The following is a 21,840-nucleotide window of genomic DNA, read 5'->3' on the forward strand; positions in this document are numbered from 1 at the left end:
GTCAATAAAACATAAGTAACTCAATTCTTATAACTAATACATATGCTTGTTTCATTAATTGTTTTTGGACACAATGCGGATGAGGGTGAACAATATTTTTTTCTATACTGTTAAACAGGTTTTTTTTAGTTACGATGCTTTGGTAAGAAACAAACAAAATAAAAAAAACAAACAAAATAGAAAAAACAAACAAAATAGAAAAAAAATAGTAAAGAATTAATAGTACATAATTGTTAAAAAAATGTCATGAAGTCAAATGTGCAAAAACGATAAGATGATAAGCCCATTTTCGATGCAAAAGTTCTTAAACGGTCATTTGACCGCTTATGGTATGTTAAGTGTTAATGTTATTTTAAGTCAATAAAACATAAGTAACTCAATTCTTATAACTAATACATATGCTTGTTTCATTAATTGTTTTTGGACACAATGCGGATGAGGGTGAACAATATTTTTTTCTATACTGTTAAACAGGTTTTTTTTAGTTACGATGTTTTGGTAAGAAACAAACAAAATAAAAAAAACAAACAAAATAGAAAAAACAAACAAAATAGAAAAAAAATAGTAAAGAATTAATAGTACATAATTGTTAAAAAAATGTCATGAAGTCAAATGTGCAAAAACGATAAGATGATAAGCCCATTTTCGATGCAAAAGTTCTTAAACGGTCATTTGACCGCTTATGGTATGTTAAGTGTTAATGTTATTTTAAGTCAATAAAACATAAGTAACTCAATTCTTATAACTAATACATATGCTTGTTTCATTAATTGTTTTTGGACACAATGCGGATGAGGGTGAACAATATTTTTTTCTATACTGTTAAACAGGTTTTTTTTAGTTACGATGTTTTGGTAAGAAACAAACAAAATAAAAAAAACAAACAAAATAGAAAAAACAAACAAAATAGAAAAAAAATAGTAAAGAATTAATAGTACATAATTGTTAAAAAAATGTCATGAAGTCAAATGTGCAAAAACGATAAGATGATAAGCCCATTTTCGATGCAAAAGTTCTTAAACGGTCATTTGACCGCTTATGGTATGTTAAGTGTTAATGTTATTTTAAGTCAATAAAACATAAGTAACTCAATTCTTATAACTAATACATATGCTTGTTTCATTAATTGTTTTTGGACACAATGCGGATGAGGGTGAACAATATTTTTTTCTATACTGTTAAACAGGTTTTTTTTAGTTACGATGTTTTGGTAAGAAACAAACAAAATAAAAAAAACAAACAAAATAGAAAAAACAAACAAAATAGAAAAAAAAATAGTAAAGAATTAATAGTACATAATTGTTAAAAAAATGTCATGAAGTCAAATGTGCAAAAACGATAAGATGATAAGCCCATTTTCGATGCAAAAGTTCTTAAACGGTCATTTGACCGCTTATGGTATGTTAAGTGTTAATGTTATTTTAAGTCAATAAAACATAAGTAACTCAATTCTTATAACTAATACATATGCTTGTTTCATTAATTGTTTTTGGACACAATGCGGATGAGGGTGAACAATATTTTTTTCTATACTGTTAAACAGGTTTTTTTTAGTTACGATGTTTTGGTAAGAAACAAACAAAATAAAAAAAACAAACAAAATAGAAAAAACAAACAAAATAGAAAAAAAAATAGTAAAGAATTAATAGTATATAATTGTTAAAAAAATGTCATGAAGTCAAATGTGCAAAAACGATAAGATGATAAGCCCATTTTCGATGCAAAAGTTCTTAAACGGTCATTTGACCGCTTATGGTATGTTAAGTGTTAATGTTATTTTAAGTCAATAAAACATAAGTCACTCAATTCTTATAACTAATACATATGCTTGTTTCATTAATTGTTTTTGGACACAATGCGGATGAGGGTGAACAATATTTTTTTCTATACTGTTAAACAGGTTTTTTTTAGTTACGATGTTTTGGTAAGAAACAAACAAAATAAAAAAAACAAACAAAATAGAAAAAACAAACAAAATAGAAAAAAAAATAGTAAAGAATTAATAGTATATAATTGTTAAAAAAATGTCATGAAGTCAAATGTGCAAAAACGATAAGATGATAAGCCCATTTTCGATGCAAAAGTTCTTAAACGGTCATTTGACCGCTTATGGTATGTTAAGTGTTAATGTTATTTTAAGTCAATAAAACATAAGTAACTCAATTCTTATAACTAATACATATGCTTGTTTCATTAATTGTTTTTGGACACAATGCGGATGAGGGTGAACAATATTTTTTTCTATACTGTTAAACAGGGTTTTTTTAGTTACGATGTTTTGGTAAGTAAAATAATCCCAGGGCCGTCTTACTAGTATGCAGGATACCCGGGCACAGAAATGTTTTAAACCCTATAACATGTCATACTGTTTAAAATAGAATTAAAAAACTTCACATACATAAAATAAAGCATTTTTAAGGTATGCAATAATTTTAACAAATTTAAACGCACTTTAATTACCCTAAAAATCTCAATCTACATAAACACTCCATTGGAACGTAGAAAAATAGATTTCGGTTGCCTTTTTAAGTTTTCCTGGTGATAAACTATTTTAATTATTGTTGTTTATATGATAATCAATTACTATTTGTAGAAAGAAAAACAAAATACCCACTTCTTTGTACAGTAAAATATATTTATTTTAAAAAATATATAAGGCAATTTTGTTCATTCTTGTTTGTTTTTTTTTTTAATACAATTAATAAAAAGTAAGATTCTCAGGAGCCCTTAGGGCACTACCCAAGTGTGTCCTTGCGTAAAGACGATACTGAACATTCCTCAAAATAAAACATTCACATTGCCCTAACAAATCAATTGGATATGAATTTTTAGTCTTTTCAGATTTTTCACAACATTAACTTTTTTTCAACTCCCATTTCTTGTTTTCAATAATCTTCAGATTACGTTAAGAGCTTTTTCTTTGAAGTATTGGTAAACACAAGCTAGTGGTTGATTGAATTTATTCTGAGTCGTTCGTATACGGAGATTTCATGAATGAGCTGTAGTGGAAGCTCAACAACTTTTTCATTCATGAAGAACGGTCGCATTTAGTTCCGTTAGGTCTGAAAACATGGCCGAGTTTCGTCAAAACACGTGGAGATAAAAAGAAAACAACCGTTACTTTTTTTTTCTCTGAAACTTCCTAAGACAACGACATCAAAACTGTAAGAGGAAATATTTCGTCTTAAAGGAAAAAAAAAACATGAAAGTAAATCTTTTAAACAATTGTGCAATGGTGACTCCATTTTGTCAGGAAAATATATTATTTATAGTTTAATGATTACCGGAATAAATTAACATTGATAATAAATAATTAAATATGTTATAAAAAAAATTTCAAAGCAATCAATCTCCAAGCTCATACTTCAAGCAATATTTGAATCTAATATCTGAAAACAAATAGTTAGTTAAAAGCTTATACTTCGAACAAATTTGAACTTACATAGGCACATAAGCAAATGTAAAGTATCAGAATAAGAGACTAGGACAACGGAACTACAGATATTAAATTAATATTTTGGCTAGATCGAGCAGAGGACCAACTATCGAAAAACAGAAAAATGCAGCTAACTAGTTCGTGGAAGTCAAAATTTAATTCTCAGAAGAATATCTAAAGAGCTATTGCAAGGGAAACCAATATAAGGGAGCAAATATTAAGCCTAGATCGCAACTACACCAGTGGTTTGGAGTTCTAAAAAATTTCAAAACAATCAATTTCCAAGCTTCAAGTGGTAAACGAAGGAAAATTTTTTAGCTTTAACATGAAGCTAACTTCAGAAAACAAATAGTTAGCAAGAAGCTCATATTTCGAACAAATTTGTACTTACATAGGCATATGAGCAAATGTAAAGTATCAGAACAAGATACTAAGACAACAGAGCTACAGACATTTAACTAATAATTTGGCTAGACCGAGCAGAGGACCAACTATCGAAACATAGTAAAAGGCCACTAATTAGTTTCTTGAGTCACAGTTTAATTCTCAGAAAAATATCTGAGGAGCTATTGAGATAAAAACCAATACAATAAGGGAGCAAATCTTATGCCGAGATCGTATCTACATCAATGATTTAGAGTACTAGCAAAATTGGGAAAAATGAAAGTAAAACAGACTTGAACCAAATATCAAGAGTTGGGAAAGAGCACTACGTAACTACAACTGGTTGGAATCAAAAGTTAATTATTAAACCGCTGTATAGTTAATGCAATTGCAATCAAATCAATTCAAGAATTGAAATATCGAGAGTCAAAACAAGGTAAACCAATTAGCCTGATTGTTTAGAGTCCAGAGTTGTAAACTCGTAATTCCATCAAAACAGACAGTTAGCAAAATTGGAAATAATGTGGGTAAAGAACACATAGGACCAAACATCGAGAGTTAGGAAAAAGCTATAAGTAACTAGTTTGTTGGTAACAAAGATTTCTAGGATTATAGAACTAAACGAGTTATAGCACCGATGCAATCAAACCAAATCAGGGGAACAAATATTAAGGACCAAAACTTGAACCTGCAGTTAGTTTAATTGGAGACTAGATTTAAAAATTCGTCCTTCAATCAATGGTTTGGTTTACTAACAAAATTGGAATTGCTGTCGATTAAGCAGCAGACATTGAGCGAATTATGGAGAATCAGAAAATAGTTATGGTGAGTTTGTTAAAATCAAAAGTCAATTAGAGACAATAAAATTGTTTGAATAACATTCTATTGAGCCAAAATGAGAGTAGCAAGTAGGTGGGAGTTATGATCTTAAAAGGTTAGGACTACTAGCGAAGTTGGAAAAATATGGGTAAAGCAGCTATTAGGCCAAACATCCAGTCAGGAAATTATAACACATAACTTGATTGTTAGAGTTATATCGTAATTCTTAAGATTATGTAGCATTTATTAGAACAGTTGTAAGCAAACTTAATCAAGGGAATAAATATAAAGTACCAGAAAACAAAACGATTAGCTAAGTTTATAAGAAATAATTTTCATATCTGTACATGGCTAGAACTAGCTAAGTTGGGAATAATGTGGATGAAGCTGGCCAAAATGCTGAGCAACCAATTAACTCATTAAGTTTGAAAATTCATGTCTCACCCAGTAGAATCTGTATTTAGCAGACTGGAAAGTAAAGTAATTCTAAACATACTAACCATTGAAACACTAATTTGAGACTTTTAGACTTTATTATATTTAAAAAGATTAAATATTTTCATCGTTTAATCATTAATAATTTTAAATTCGGTTATATATTCGATAGTTGAATTTATAGAGTTGGAGCTAAATTTAGCTAAATTTTTTTATATATATATATACTGCTTTAAAACGAAAAATAAAAATAACTGCTACAAACGGTGAAAATGGTTATTAGAGAAACATATTTCTTTATTAACGAATTTAGTTACTTTATTTTGATTTAAAAAGCGTAATGTGAAAAACTATTGCATTTTTTTAAAAAATGCATGTCCATTCCATAATTATATATATTTTTTAAAAAAAATTACCATTTCTCTCTCATTAGCATTTCATTTTAAATAATTTTGGAAAATCCACCGAAATTATTAGTAAATGAGGGATTGATGGATGTAAGTATCATTTCAGATTTCACAAAGGTTAAAAAAAAAATTAAAAAATAATTTAGGAACCCCTGCAGTTCTTCCGCCAAAAAATATTCGCTAGGTTCCGTGGAACCCTGGGGTTCTGCGGAACACCATTTGGCAACCACTACTCACTCTAGATCCTACAGTTAATAGGATTCATTTTGCTTGCAGTCTGATTACACTCTCCAATTTCTATTTTGTAATTTAATTTCGTTTTTATTTTTATTGTTAATCAGAAATTATTTACTAATAATTATGTTAATATTACTTATTTATTATTAATCAGAAACTCCGTTTAATTTTTTTAAATCTTTCATCAGAATAAGAAAAAACATGCGCAGAATTTAAGAACACCAATGTAAAATTATGAAGACTATTTGAATCCGAATATAAAATAAGGAATTACACTGAAAATTACGCAAAATATTAAATAAAATTTTTCAAGTTCCAATCTTATGCATTCCATGTCAATAAAACTGAAAAGAATAAAACCTGAAATGGAGAAATTTACATTTCAAGCAATAAAATAGAATAAAACTTTGTATTCCTAAAAATAGAAAAGAGAGAATTGAAAAATGTATGCATAGAATGTAATGCGATTATAGAACATATAAAAGAAAGTATAAAATTATGTATAATGTACGATTATACAAAAAAAAAATTCAAAATTAAGAAAAATTATTCCTCATTCACACATAAAATGCATTTATTAATAAAAAATTTAAAAAAAAATTTATCTGGAATGGGGAAAATTTACGATCTAAGCAATAAAATAAAATAAAACTTTTTAATCCTACAAATAGAAGCGAAAGAGTTGGAAAAATTTATGCAAAGAATATAATGTGATTATAGAATATATAAAAACGAATATAAAATTATGTATAATTATAAAAAAAAATGCTTGCAAAAGAAAATAATAATAATAATGCTCCCCATTCCCACATAAAATGCATTTAATATTAGCAAATTAAAAAATAACAATTCTGGAACGGAAAATTTTATTTTCCAAGCGATAAAATAAAACTCTTCAACCTTAAAAAGAGGTTCACATTCATAAAAATAGAAACGGAAGAATTGAATTCCATTTTCAGAAATATCTTCGGGGTAGAAAGAATGTTTAAAAACAATGATCGCTTACAGGTTTAAAATTTTCATAGTTCTAACTCTCACGGAGATTAAAATAAAAACAGCATAACCTAGGTAACGGTTACAGTTTGTTTTTATTTCTCAAAAGCCTCATCTCATAATATCGTGTACAGTGGAATGCAAAAATCGCGGTCACTGCCATTTCGTCGAATGTATGCCATTCCACTTTCAATAGAAAAGGTGTCGATCTACGATTACGTCGCGTCTTTGCAATGCGTCGCAGATAAAGATAATGGAATAAAATAAAATTTCTTAGGAAGGGGTTCATCGCGATGGACGTAATAACTTTTCAAATCGAAATTACTTTTTATATATATATTCATATTAGAAATAAAAAATTAAAAAAACTAAAGTTAATCTTCGTACAAATACTAAAAAAGAAAAACATAATTGTGTATTTTCCGAAATAAACTACTTAAGCAAGCAATATTCGCTCTACGACGGTTGTTTTCTGTTCTTAAAATATAACTAAGCTGTAAATTTACATTCCATGTCAAAAAAATACATTACATTTGGCGTTCTAATCATTTGTTGTTGTATAGATATTAAAGATACAAGAGTATTTTGAAAATTAGACAATTTTAGCAAACGATATTTATCAAAGTCAGCTGTTTTCTACAGTTTAAATATGACAAAACGATAAATTGCTTTTAAAATTAAACGCATTAAATTTAACTTACTAATCTCTCTGTGTATCGATACATAAAACTCATATTTTTGAAAAGTGTTTTTAAACATAAACTCGTTTTCTCAGTAACGGTGCAAATAGTCTAATTTACACTATTAGAAATTTTGGAGAGCATTAAAACATGTAACATAATATTGTTCAAATTGGTTGAAACCTTAATATTGTGCTAAGGGGAGTTTCATTGTTATACTTCGATAGAGTAGTTAATTCATTTAGAACTAAAATATAGTTCAACTTGCGTCCTCTATCCAACTGCAAATTTGCACCGTATTGAAGTTAATGGTACTGATATTATGGTTCATCTTTGAAATAATTTTCCTGGGAATATAGACATGGATTTTTTTAAAAAAATTCGATATCGAAAATGATTTGCGCTCCACAGGTGACCTCTTCACGTACCATCTGTTAATACCCTCTGTTCTATTTGAAAAACTCAAAACTTATCTATTTTTGATACATAAATTTAATTTCTGTCCATATCATTTAAAGAAATATTTCATGCAAACAAAATATAAATAAATACATTCGAAATCAATATACTAGCAATAAATATATTCATAAAAAATTCTTATCGAATAAAATATTCTAAAATGTATCAGTTTTAAAATGTTCTAAAAGACGAAAATCAAACAGTTTAGTTTGTTCTATTTTAGAGGATGTAGAATAGTTATTTTGAATCACTTCAATAAAAATGGAAACATTTAATGGCAACCAATGAGTGGTTCAACTCAATAATTCTTTCTACTTCAGTGATTCGGTAATTAAATTTAAGTATATTTCAAGGAAGGTATATACATATAAGGCATCCACCGCCGCAGTGATATACCATTTAAAATCAAACGATTAAAAACTAAAGGCACTATTCCTATACATAATTTGGGCAGTAAAATGCTTAGTTAAAATTGTAAAGGTCGTTGGTTTGATTCGAGCAACATAAAATCTTTATTACTCTTGAAAAAGTACTTAGAAATTTTCTAGTTTTTACATTTTATGCAAAAGTTGACATTTCGTATTAAGCAGTTAAGCGTCATATGAATAAACAGATTATCAAAATAGACATGATTTATAACGTAAAATGAAGTAATAAATTGAGTGAATAAATCGTTTGCTAATACGAGAGTAATTTTAAAAAAAACGGTAGTTTTTTTTTTTTTCCATGGCTCTGATTTTTTTAAATGTTACCCTCAGTACTAAGTACTAAGTAAGGTATAAGAATAAGTATAATACATTTTTCAGAGGATCGTGAATAAGTAGAGTTATATTTTTTTTATTATGTTGAACCAATATAAATCTCAATTATTTTTCTCTCAATATTCTGTCCCTACAATGTGAAAAGTTGGTTTATTATGAAGTCTCAAATACTTCAATTACATTTTTTTTATTTATCCTTTAATACTGCTTGCAATTAACACCGTCTACATCTGGTTCTTTTCAAACAGTATTATCACGTGAAATACTTTAATTTTGAGCAGCTGCGACGATTTCAAATTAACACATAAACTGAAATCGCGTTTGTCGCCATTTATTTGATACTTGTGTATCTATGACCACATAATAAAACGCAGCTCAACTAATATTACAAAATAACACATTTCAGGTATTATGTAAGTGGACTTCAGTTGCATCAAATGTAAAAATATGTTTTTTTTAATACATAACGATTTTTAAGGTCGATTTTTAGGCCTATTTTGACTAAATTATTAAGCTTCAAATTGTTGTTTAGAATGAAAACTTTGTTACTATCTCAAATCAAGCAAGAGCTATATTTTTTTATAAAAAAGAGAAAAGAATAAAAAGGAAGAAAAAAAAAGCATTTACATTATACGCTGACATACCACGGTCCGTCTGCTTAGCTAGGTATCTCAAAACCTGATTTCGCGTTACTTCAAATCTGATATGTTTTAATCTGATAGAATAATTTGTTGAAGTTTTCCATAAATGTTCTACATATAAATTTAGGAAAGGAACACTCAAACTACTCAACATATATATATATATATATATATATATATATATATATATATATATATATATATATATATATATATATATATATATATATATATATATATATATATATATATATATATGAAATTAGCACCAGTTTAATTTCTAAAAATAAATCAAAATCAAAATCCTCTTCAGTAAAGTTATTTTAAAGCGGGGCAGCAATTAAAATATAGCACAGCTTGCAAACTTTTTGTAGCAGGATACAAATAATTAATATTAAGAATTTTTTTAAAAATTAGTTTTCGAAATTTTACTGCTAAATATCAATCCAAATATCTTTTCCGCAAAAAAATTCGCTTTTGGAAAGCTACATTATGTTGTAGAAGGAAATAATAAATGACAGAGTTAGAAAAATTTTTAGCAAAATGTGTGTGTGGTTCCAGTTCCTGTACACTGAAAGCTAGTCTGCTGTCAGTCCCTGAAAGCAGTATGCTAGAAGTCCCGCCAGTCCCTGTAAGCTGGTCCCTGCGCGTATGACAAGGAAGCAGTAGGAATTCTCCTACGAACAGAGCACGGTTTGGAACGAACCGAACGACCGTATGTACTCCAAGGAGAAGTAGTGATCGTATAGAAAGACGAACTATTAAGCATTTAACTTTTTGTGTTATTTATGTGATTGTTAATAGTCCGTATTTATGTAAATTTCTTTTCACTATATGTTTTTGTTGAAGAAGAGTGTCTCTTATTTTCAAAGAAGCCTAACCACTCATACCGTGCCCCCCCAAATATATATATATATATATATATATATATATATATATATATATATATATATATATATATATATATATATATATATATATATATATATATATATATATATATATATATATTTTGAGAGCTAAAAAAATTTTTTTAACTTCTGGTTACTAAATCTATACATCTATACATAATAATAAAAGCGGCTGTGTGTGTGTGTCTGTAATCACAATATATCGCCCCAGAAGCCTCGCCCAGGCACGAAACTCGGCACATAATTGTGTTTTGACATAATGAAGAAGTATTTTTTTTCTTTTTCAAAAAATTGGATTAGTTATTTAGTTATCAGTCATTTTGTAAGTCTATGCTTTTCGTCTGCTTTTTCGTCTTCAAAGAGCCATATTCAAAAAACTATTAAAAAATGCATATACTTTTCCCCACTCTTATAAATGTATGCTAATGCGAACCTTACAATTGAAATATTAATTTTCGACAACTTAAACCAATAATATACGAAGGAATTAATAATTTAATTGTAAAGTTCGCATTAGTTTACATTTATTAAAGTGGAGAAAAGTTTAACTTTTGTATTAAAAATGTGGCAACATATTCGATACGTAAATAGAACGCTTCGCTTTGATATATTTGTCATAATTGTTATAATAAGTTTTTCTTCTTCTTTCCACGCTCTATTTTTTTTCTTAAGCGAAGACGATAATTTTTGTAGCGATATTGTAGTACTTTGTACAACTAAAAATTTTTTTCACAACACTTTAAAAATATTTACTTTATTTTCTTTATATATACAGAGAACAGTCGGCAAAGAATTCGATTAGGTTGAAAAACATTTCGCTAAAAAGGAACGAATTCCAAAAGAAAAAGTAAACAACTTAAAGAATAAAAATGCTGATGCCAGCCAATTTTTTGAAAGTTAACTTAGAAATAACAAACCAAACGATGTTAAATAACAAACCAAACGATGTTAACAAAATGACGTAGAAAGCGCAACTAGATCAAAATTATACAAGCACAACTAGATCAAATTATAATACCTGAGTGCTTGACGTAACAGATATAGAAATAGAATTTGATACCATAAAAAATTATATAGAAATAAAAATTGATACCATAAAAAATTTATTCGTTTTCGTGTTCTTTTCATGTATTTGGCATTTTAGTTTTTTTTCCTTCTTAAGCGTTGTAGCTATATAATTTCAAACATCCTCAAGAGCTATAACACATCTGCAGCAGAACTGGATATGAAGACAAAATTGCAGGACAGGAACACTTTAATTGTCCACTAATCTTCAGATTTCCTGCTATGTTTTAAAAAACTTTATTTGTGAAAACCTTCAGCGTGGCGGACAGCTGGCCGCCTTAGGCGGCTAGTAAATAAATAAAAAAAAACAAATTATTATCATTGAAATCATTATCAGTAGAGACTAATGCAATTTAGGACCATGCACTATAAAAATAAATTACGACTTCTTATCTAAAAACGCTAATCTTTATTTCTTAACTAAAAACTCTAATCTTTAATTTGTTTCATAATGACATAAAATTTCATTCTATGGTTTTTATTGGATTAAACAAAATTGTTAATGCTGTTAGTAAACTACTAGGGATCGTTGGTAAATTTCACATTTTTTTCCCAATATCTTTAACCCCTTCTTCCCTTTTGTCATAGAGTGTCACCCTTTGCAATTCCCCTACCCCCCTTGTCACTCAACAATACATGTACATGTATACCTAGTAGTTCACAAACAAAACGCATGTCACAGATCTCATTTCAAATTTTTTTTTTCAAACTTTTTCTGGGACAAACAATAATTATAAAGAGTTTTGTTCATATTTTAATGAAGAAAAAAATAAATAAAAACCAAATTACATAAAAGTATTTAATCTACACATTTTAACTAGGTTCAATTCTGATAAATGGGCCCAGTTTGATTAAAAGTTAAACATATATTCGATAAATATAGTTTTTAAATTTATATAAACATTCTTATTTGGTGTTTTATTTTATAATATATTTCCAATTCAGTTTCTCCATTCTGCCTATCAACAATATCTGGTTTGTTTACAAACAAGAAAGACGATGTCGCGAGTTGAGTTGCACGCCTTCTTACAGAGATCAGTGTGGCGTTCCTTCCTAGGTCAAATGGAACGACCTAATAGCAGGACAATGCGCTTCAACGATGCGAGCAATATTTGTTTACAAAATGCAGTTCCCATTCCTTGAAGGAAAGCGCAACAGAAACTGCGAGAGATTTCTAAAATGACTATCTTCGACTAATATTTTAAATGTTTGAATAAATGCCATTATAGCTAGAGTGTTAGTTAATTTGAATGATTATCAATTTGATTGAAAATAATACTAACAAAAATTTACATTCATCATTCGTTACAAAAAAAATAGAATTATTTCCTGTATAATTAAATGTATTTAATTTTAAAAATTAACTCGTATATTGCAGAAGAATAATTGCACCACTATAATTAAATTCGAGCTGGCCGAGTGGTTAGCGTGCCTGACTGCGAAGACAATGGCTGCGGGTTCGAATCCCGCTCAGGGCATGGATGTTTCTCTCAGTGTGTTGTTTTCTATTGTGTGATGTATGAATGTGGCCCACCCTGTAAAACAGGTATCTATGGCAGTGTGGCGTGGGTAATGTTGCTCACCTCCGTGACTTAGGTTCACAGGTGCCCACTGGGTAACGTTAAATGAGTAACACTTCCGGCATCTGCCTAGGCGAAGAACGTAAAAAGTTCAGTGCCTGCCGTTATAAAAAAAAATATTAGATTCGATTATGAATCAGTCATTCAATCCTATATTGCGGGGGAAAATAATTATTTTATTATAATTAAATACATTTTATTATAGTAGAATTATTCACTCATATAGTGCTCAAAAAATTTACCACTGCAATCAAATAAATTTATTTGACATAAAAAGCAATATTTGTTCAATCAAAAAAAGACACACTAAAAAAAAGCATAAATTTTATTAAATTCTTTTCACTGATAAAACTTGTGTTTTTCAAAATTAAAATAGAACAATTTCGAGTCTGCAAAGGTAGTATATTTTAGCATCTTAAGACACGGTGGGACAATATAATGCAGGGTGCAATGCGCATCAATAGATGCAGGGATACAATACTTCTGAAAGTTATAGAAAAAATATTCAAATTATGCTGCCATATGTATTTAAATTTTGAGAAAATTAAAACCATTTTTCGTTTCTTGTATCACGGTTAAATTTACTCACATCTTTAAGGTTGTTTATTCATAATAAATTTTTTCAAAAAGTTTAAAAATAAAAGTTTATATTGCACGAAATGTGAAGTTTATTTAAATGCAAAGTGTTCGGATTAAAATGCGCATTTGCATCGAAGCTAGAGTAAAATTTATAGTGAAATTTATTCAAATTGCAGCTGTAATTGATCAAAAATTTTAAATTATTCAATTTTTAGTTAAGTACAAGCGCAGACATTCTATGAACGAAAGTGTATATGGAATTTTTTTTATCTGTAAATTAGGTGTTATAAATCAAGCATTCTATAGCGAGCCTCAAGCTTTTTTTTTTTTTTTTTTTTTAAGAAGCTGGCAACTTCTATCTTGTATATCTGAGTTTATTTTTTTAATCGTTCTTTTCTTTCTTATTTCAACGTTCATATTAAATACTAATTTAAAATAGCTATCACCCTTATTTTGCTAATAATTACAACATTAGGTACTTGCAACTCGATAAGAAGTGAAGTTATTGTACCTAAACAAGTGATTAAATAAATCAGATTTAATTAGATACCCGATCGGCTTCTGAACCGACAAATGCAACGATTTAATTCGTCAATTGAATTTAAAATACGTCGTATCCAATTGAAGTACAAAATGTTTAAAAGTGAAACAAAAAAGTTAAGCAATTTTTGTATCAAAAAATTTATGTAATTAAATTTTGTATTAAAACAATGTCGAAACAAAATATTCTTTACTAATTTTGATGCATCATAATGCATAAGAACGAATACCTGAAATTGAATATTAGAAAAACGATTTCACCATTCTTCAAATCGTTTGTTAAAAAAAAAATAAGTTCGATTTCGCAATTAATATTTTATTAATAAATAATCTAAGATAGTATCTTGCATTAAAAAATGATTTATAGAAATAGAATGGTAAAAATGGTAGAAATAAAATGGTAAAGTTGGTAAAAATTTGAAAGCTGAATTTCATACATTTCTTGAAGAAAACGAAAAAGTAAGCTTGCCTATGATTTAATATTAAAAAAAAAAAATCTAAAATGGGAACAATCGAGGGGGAAAATGCAACTTAAGAAAAGGTTAAAATAAGAAATCTAGAAAAAAGAACTAAAATTATCTGATACTAGTATATTTTTAGATTATATCATATCGATTAAGAAAAATAATTGATAAAAAACGATAAAAATCGTCTGCTTCTCAAACATTTTATAAAAGCTATTTATTTTAAATTACAAATCTCCAATTAAGCCCATTGTATTCTTTTTTCCCAAGAAATCCTTCTACCAGCATTATCAGAGATTCAGTTATGTTTTTTTGAGGAAGAAAAAAATGATGAAAGTATCTTAGGAATTTGTAATTACGGTGGAAGCAATGACCGTAGCCGCAAACAGCAACAACCGAGTTCTAATTCTCATAAAGAAGAGCAGACGATTTCAATTCTGCCATGTTTTTCTTCCTCGAATATTTAACGCCAACCACATCGAAATCAAGCGTTGCGAGCGAAAAACGCGCTGGAATGTTCCCTGACCCCTTTCGTTCTAATGCAAACGATTCTTCCCCTACAGGTGCAAAAACCGCTCCGTTTTCCTGCTTCAGAATTCTTTTTTTAATTTAATTTATGTCTCTCTTTAGCACTTCTTCTAGCGTTTACAAACAAACATCACTCGCGTCTAGACCGTCTGTAGGTGACTGAACTCGGCAAAATCAAAGCAATAAGAAAATAAACAAAATATGTATTTAGGTTTTTTCTTCAGAACCCTAATTTGAAATCTACATTTATGCTTCTGATCTCTTAAGACCTTTATTATAATTGAGTCTTAAAAGATTTTCGTTATAAATCCATTTTAATATAATTAATTGAGAATTCTACATTTATGCTTGCGATGTTATGAGGCCTTAACTGTAATATAGTTTTAAAACAGAAGGTCGTTATAATTACATTTTAAAATTGATTAATGGATGCTCAGTAACTTTAATTTAAAACTATATCTTTCCGTATTTTTAATACTTATCATACGCATACTACGCCAAAACAATTATATTAAAATTTGTGTAAACTTTTTTTCGGTACTTCCTGTTGCTCGCTACCAAGTTTGATGAGAACTTTTTAAACGATACCGTTAGAAATTTTGGTGCTTATTGAATTATAATATATTTACTTCCTGCAGCTCGCTACCAAGTTTGATGAGAATTTTTTAAACGATACCGTTAGACAGTTTGGTGCTTATTGAATCATAATATATTTACTTCCTGTAGCTCGCTGCCAAGTTTGATGAGAACTTTTTAAACGATACCGTTAGAAATTTTGGTGCTTATTGAATTATAATATATTTACTTCCTGCAGCTCGCTACCAAGTTTGATGAGAATTTTTTAAACGATACCGTTAGACAGTTTGGTGCTTATTGAATCATAATATATTTACTTCCTGCAGCTCGCTACCAAGTTTGATGAGAACTTTTTAAACTATACCGTTAGAAAGTTTGGTACTTATTGAATCATAATATCTTTAAAATTCACTGCCGATGCTAAGTTGCACTATTATCGCAATTTTTAAAGTTGATAACACTATACCGTGGCTCAGCTAGTACGAGCTTGCTAGGTTGCAGCAAATATTTATCTTTTTATGGTTCAAGCTACTAATAATTTTTTTATTGATAATAAACTATAATTAAAAATGTAATAGTTATTTAATGAACTTAGTAAATCTACAATAAATTTATCTCATCGATTTGACGCTAATTTAAAGCGAAGGCATATCAGCAAATAATACATAATAAAGCTGGTTGACATTTTTTATCAAGGTGACATAAAATATTTTTTGTACTCTAATAAATAAGACTAGATAGTGTTATTTATATATTGGTCTAAAAATTAAAAAGTTTTCACGCGAATACAAAGATATTTCATTTTTGCTTATGTAGATAACCTTTAACAGATTTTAAATATACTAGCAATTCAAATCTTAGTATTAAAAAAAATCCATATAACTTTTCTACAAAGAATATCTGCTTTTGTAATGCTTTGATTTTTCATGGTAGGAAATAAAATGTAACAGAACTTGTAAAAAAATTTTATATAGCAGTATCCTAAAAATAAAAAGTAAACTTTAATAGCACTTTAATATATATATATATATATATATATTAATCCACATAACTTTTCCGAATCGAAATCTTCTTCAGTAAAGCCATGTTATAGTGGGGCAGCAATTAAAATATAGCACAGCTTGCAAACTTTTTGTAGCAGGATACAAAAAGTAAATATTAAGATTTTTTATTTTATTTTAATTAGTTTTCGAAATTTTACTGCTAAAAATCGATCCAAATAACTTGTCCGTAAAAAAAATTCGCTTTTGGAAATCTGCATTATGTTGTAGTAGCAACGAATAAATGACAGAGCTAGCAAACTATTTTGTAACTTTACACTAAAAACAAACAAAGATCTTTTATTTAATTTACTAGTGTCTCAAATTTTAACTCCTAAACATCAATCCAGATTACTTTTTCACGAAGAAATTCGCATTTATAAATGTTTCCTTCTTGTCAATCTTTTGTTGTAGTAGCAGCAAATAAAAAATGACAGAGCTTGCAAATTTTTTTTTTTTAATATTATACTAATAAATTTCAAGAAACACAAAGAAATTCGCTTTTTTAAAGCCATACTATTAGCAAATAATAAATGGCAGCAAATTAGCAATGGCTTAGCAGCAAATAATAAATAACACAACTTGCAAAATTTTTTGTAACTCGCTTTTCTGGAGCTATGTTATGCGAAACGACAGCATTTAGCTACAGTTTTATAATAAGTCTTATATATTTTTATATAAGTCTTATATAAGTCTTATTTATATAAGTCTTGCAAACTTTTTTTGCTGCAGTATCCTGAAATTAAACTATCATTCTGTAAATCGAACAAGCAATTCAAACTACTAAAATTCAAATTAGATAATTTTTTCCGCAAAAAAATTCACTTTATTGAATGTAAAGCTATGTTATGTTATGGTGCGGCTGCGAATATATAACAGAGCTTGCGAACTTTTTTGTTGTAGTACACTAAGAAACTGAACTTAAATACTATATTTTATTAAATAAACTAGCACTTCAAATTAAACTAATTAAAAATCAATCCAGATAACTTTTCCGCAACGAAATTCGTTTTTGTAAAGCAAGGACAGAGCAAATTAAAAATAATAATCCAACAAGAGAACGTCTAGGGAGTTTCAAACAGCAAATTTTTGGCTCGGTGCCAAAGTCTGAAATCAATGCTTTTGTCATTTAACAAATGGCGGTTTCGTTCTAACTGTGAAAACGGATCATACATGCAGTTCAATTCAGAGAAGCATCTTTATTTACTCATTCCTTTATTCTTCCCCGAAGTTGTGAGAGAAAAAAATATTTGAATAAATTCATTATGTGGGGGGTGGGGGTAGCAAAAGTAGAATAAAATTATTTTATTGAAATATTTTGAAAATAATTAAAGAGAAAACACTTTCCTTCTTTAACTCTGGAATAAATAATTGTAATTTTTGTATTTTTCTTTTGTGTCCATCCTTAACCAATTCTTATAGAAATCAAAACATTTATGAAAATAAATATTTTTCATTCTAAATTTTTTTAAAAAAAAAGTTTTTTTTCCTATAATTTTAAATAAAAAAAACATTATATTTTTCGTTTTTAATAAATAAAAAAAAAAAGTTTTATTCCTATTTTTTTTTTCTTCTTCTTTTTAACTGTAAATAAAAAGCAAAGTTTCTTTAATTGTAAATAAATAAAAAAAGGCTTTTTATTATTGAAAAGTAAAAAGCGTTGTTTTTAAATTGTTAATAAGTAAAATAAAAAAATTTTCTCTTAAATTATTAGAAAACCACACTTTATTGTAAATAAATTATTGTAAATAACAATAAAGAATTTTTTTATTTGAAATTAAAAAAAGGGCTATTTTTCAATTTTTTTTTTAAAAAAAACTTTATTTTAATTGCAAATAAAAAAGCGTTATTTTTTATAATTAGAAAAGTTCGGGAAATAAATTTGCGTCATAAAAATAAAATTTCTAAACAATTATGTAACATTTATTATTGTTCCTGCAAATTAGTTGTTTGTGGGCTAAAGTTCAATCGTGCAATTAATTTGAATTTCTAACATCTCCCCATTTCTTTTTTTTTATTTAAGGTGTAAATTTTAAAAAAGCTAATATATTTTTAATAAAATAATTTTTAAGTTATGTTCAGAAAGAAATTTTTAAAGAGAAAAGATGTTAAAGTAATAATGAATACTGGAGGATTAATTAATTCAATATGCAAGCCTGATAACTAAAAATTACTCCTTTGGAAGTAAATCATAGGAGTTAATTTTTATGTCGAAATAATTTCCTTTCAAATTTTACCAATTAATAAAAGGAAACGAATGTAAAATACTAAATGATAAATATATTATGTTTACCTTAATTTAAAACAGTTTCTACGAAATTATAATAGTCAATCGTTAATAATTGAAGAAATTCTGGAAATACTGGACGGAAAATAATCTCAGGCGAAGAAATGAATAAAAAATAAAGTTCGCAAACTTTACTAGGTTAGGAAACGTTAAATTTTTTTCCAAGGAAACGTAGCAGAAATGTAATAAAAAAATGTAATTTGCTGCTAAAAATTATAACCATAATGAACCATTGTTAAAAAAATATTATTCTAATTATATTCCTTAAAATTTTGCTAAAAATGCTATAGTATGCAATAAATCAGTTGATGGAACAATCTTACCGAATTTTGATTTTATTTTTTATTACTTTTGCACGAGTACCGAATATTAACGATTACCCACACTTTCAATTAAATTTCTAAAATTCATCAAAAATCTAATTTTCGGTGAAACATATTAAAGACCGAAATTTAAATGAATTTTTTTCACCATAATTAAAACGGAGAAATAATTTTAAGGTAACTCAACATTTTTCTAGAAATTCCGTAAAAAAATTAAACAACATATTAAAAATAAAACTTTGGTATTTAATGTTTAGAAAACAATAAACCCTTTTTTTTTTAATATTTAACTGAATGTAACACAATATATTATCAACGTCGCCCAAATCCTACAGACCAATTTGTTTGTTTTGTAAAAGCATCCCACACAGCCAACGACCACGCATCAAAAACGAAACTAAGAGACTGAACTGAAACATCAGGTTCAGAAACCAAACACTACTCTGTTGAGTTTTCCCCAGTGTCAAAGCGCCTACGATTTGCGACACAGACTGGCGCTCACGCTTCGAATCTGATTGGTCTGGATTTCGGGGAAAATCATTGGCTATTCGCTCTTCATTGGTCCATTCCGTTAGTATGCAATGTTATGGGAAAAAGTCGGGCCGCTTTACTGAACTTTCTCTTTTGAATCCATCCGCGAGTTTTTAAAATATAGTTCTATTAATTTAGTATTTTTTTAAGTTTAAAATCTAAATTTATTCAAGAATAATAACAAAACATAAATTTCATTTCACATTATGAGATTTATTAAATTTTTGACTTTATTAAAAGTGTTTAATGGTTGATGAAAAGGATTTTGCAGCAACCTCTTAGCTCCGCCCCTCTGTCGCGGAAATATACGAATTGCGGGAAACTTTACTGTTCGATCAACGTTCACATTTAGCAAAACGTAGTAGGTCGTCGTTGTGGAAAGTCAGAACCTCGGTTATTTATATTTTGTGTTCGAGTTTGACTTTTCGCGCCATTCTACAGATAGTGTTTACTTTCTCACAGAGCCTTTGCGGATACTAGCGAGGAAATGCCTACTTTTAATATGTTTACATCGCCTTCTAATACTACCTCAGGTATAATAACTATGGATTACTTCGTTTTTTGGATTAATTTGTGTTGATAAATTTGAAGAACCACAAGGATTATAATTTTTTTAAAAACTAATGGAATGTTTTTATTTTACAGTACGAGAGAAAGACTCCTTTGAGAAAAATTACATTGTTGGTCCAATCCTTGGAAAAGGAGGATTCGGAACTGTTTATGCTGGAACCAGAGTTAGAGATAATATTCCAGTAAGTAGAATTTTTTTATTTCTATGATTAGAACAGAAAAAGAAATTAATTTTATGTCTAAAGTAATATTTAATTCGTCTACAAGTTTTTGTTAATTTTACCAACTTAATCATATCTGCAATAATTTTTCATATTTTAAAAATTATTATTTCTCCTTTATTTTAAGAACTTGTAACGTAAATTTAACTAAATAGTAATGTTCTTAAATTTTATTAAATTTAAATACATGTAAGAATATGTTTCATGTGTTATTTCAGTGAATTAAAACCGATCCTTGTTTTAAAAAATAAATTAATGTTAGATGCCCGACTTTTTTTCTTTCGATTTAAGTTTTATTAATAGTAATTGATTATTTACTTGTAAATTTGATCTTATGTGTTCCTAATATTGTGTTTACATTACAGGTTGCCATCAAACACGTTGCAAAGACCAAAGTCACAGATTGGGGTCAATTAAATGGTCATAGGATTCCATTAGAAATTTGCCTTTTACGTAAAGTGAATCACGTCAAGGGAGTTGTTAAATTATTGGATTACTTCGAACGCCCTGATTCATTTATCATTGTAATGGAAAGACCAGATGCCGTGAAAGATCTTTTTGATTACATCACAGAGAAAGGATTTCTTGAAGAAAAATTATCTCGTGTGTTTTTCCATCAAGTTGTTGAATCAATTATTGACTGTCATAAAGCTGGTGTGATTCATCGTGATATTAAGGATGAAAATATCCTTGTGGATTTAAAGAACTTGAACTTGAGATTAATAGACTTTGGGTCTGGTGCATATCTTCAGGATACCATGTACTCCGATTTTGATGGTGAGTTTCATTTAATTTATGCGATATTCTATACATCATATGTCAAAATAGTAAATTTGTTTAGTACTTAAAATATTTATTTATAATGCAACTACTCTTTGGTTTAAAATTATTATTTTATTATGTCTTGTAGTTTTAGAATTTGGTTGTTGATTTATAAGATATCGTCTGATAATAATTCTTTTTAAATGTAGGTAGAAAATTTAAATTAATATTTGATTGAATTGTTTTAAAAATATTTAAGTTGATTGTTTTGCAGAGTATATATAAAAAGAAGGGGGGAAATAAAATTAAAAGAACTAGATGTCTGGCGCCATTTGGTTATATTTTTAGAACCATCCTAAATTCTGGAGGATACATTTTCACTTCCTGTTCTCGCAGGATTTTATTGTTATTTATTCGGTTTTTATAAATTAATAATTTTTTATATTTATCTGTGATCTTAAGAAATATTGCGGATATTTATTTTGAAATTAGTAAATGTGTTCGAAGATTTGATTTTACTATTTTCCCTCACTCTTAATTGTGCGCAAGCGCAGAAAGTATAAAATGTCTAGTTGTTAGCAGCAGACGCGAAATCTTTTGGCATGGTGCCA

At 28.0% G+C, this 21,840-nt stretch overlaps 2 protein-coding genes across 3 annotated transcripts in view; one reads left to right on the forward strand and one right to left on the reverse strand.

Annotated features, from left to right (window-relative positions):
• The window catches only part of LOC147807340 (uncharacterized), a 356,527-nt gene that overhangs the window by 295,413 nt on the left and 39,274 nt on the right, over positions 1-21,840 (reverse strand). The gene's annotated exons all lie outside the window — the stretch shown is intronic.
• Positions 20,010-21,840, forward strand: part of LOC107439672 (serine/threonine-protein kinase pim-1) — a 6,686-nt gene continuing 4,855 nt past the window's right edge. Inside the window, exons 1-3 of the mRNA XM_016052344.5 lie at positions 20,010-20,209; positions 20,322-20,428; positions 20,833-21,244. Of these exons, the coding sequence (XP_015907830.1) occupies positions 20,164-20,209; positions 20,322-20,428; positions 20,833-21,244 (565 nt within the window). The 5' untranslated portion in view covers positions 20,010-20,163. The remainder of the gene's footprint in view (positions 20,210-20,321; positions 20,429-20,832; positions 21,245-21,840) is intronic.

This window comes from Parasteatoda tepidariorum, chromosome 7, assembly GCF_982258835.1.
Source record: "Parasteatoda tepidariorum strain Cologne lab strain chromosome 7, Ptep-v5.0, whole genome shotgun sequence".
NCBI lineage: Eukaryota > Metazoa > Arthropoda > Arachnida > Araneae > Theridiidae > Parasteatoda > Parasteatoda tepidariorum.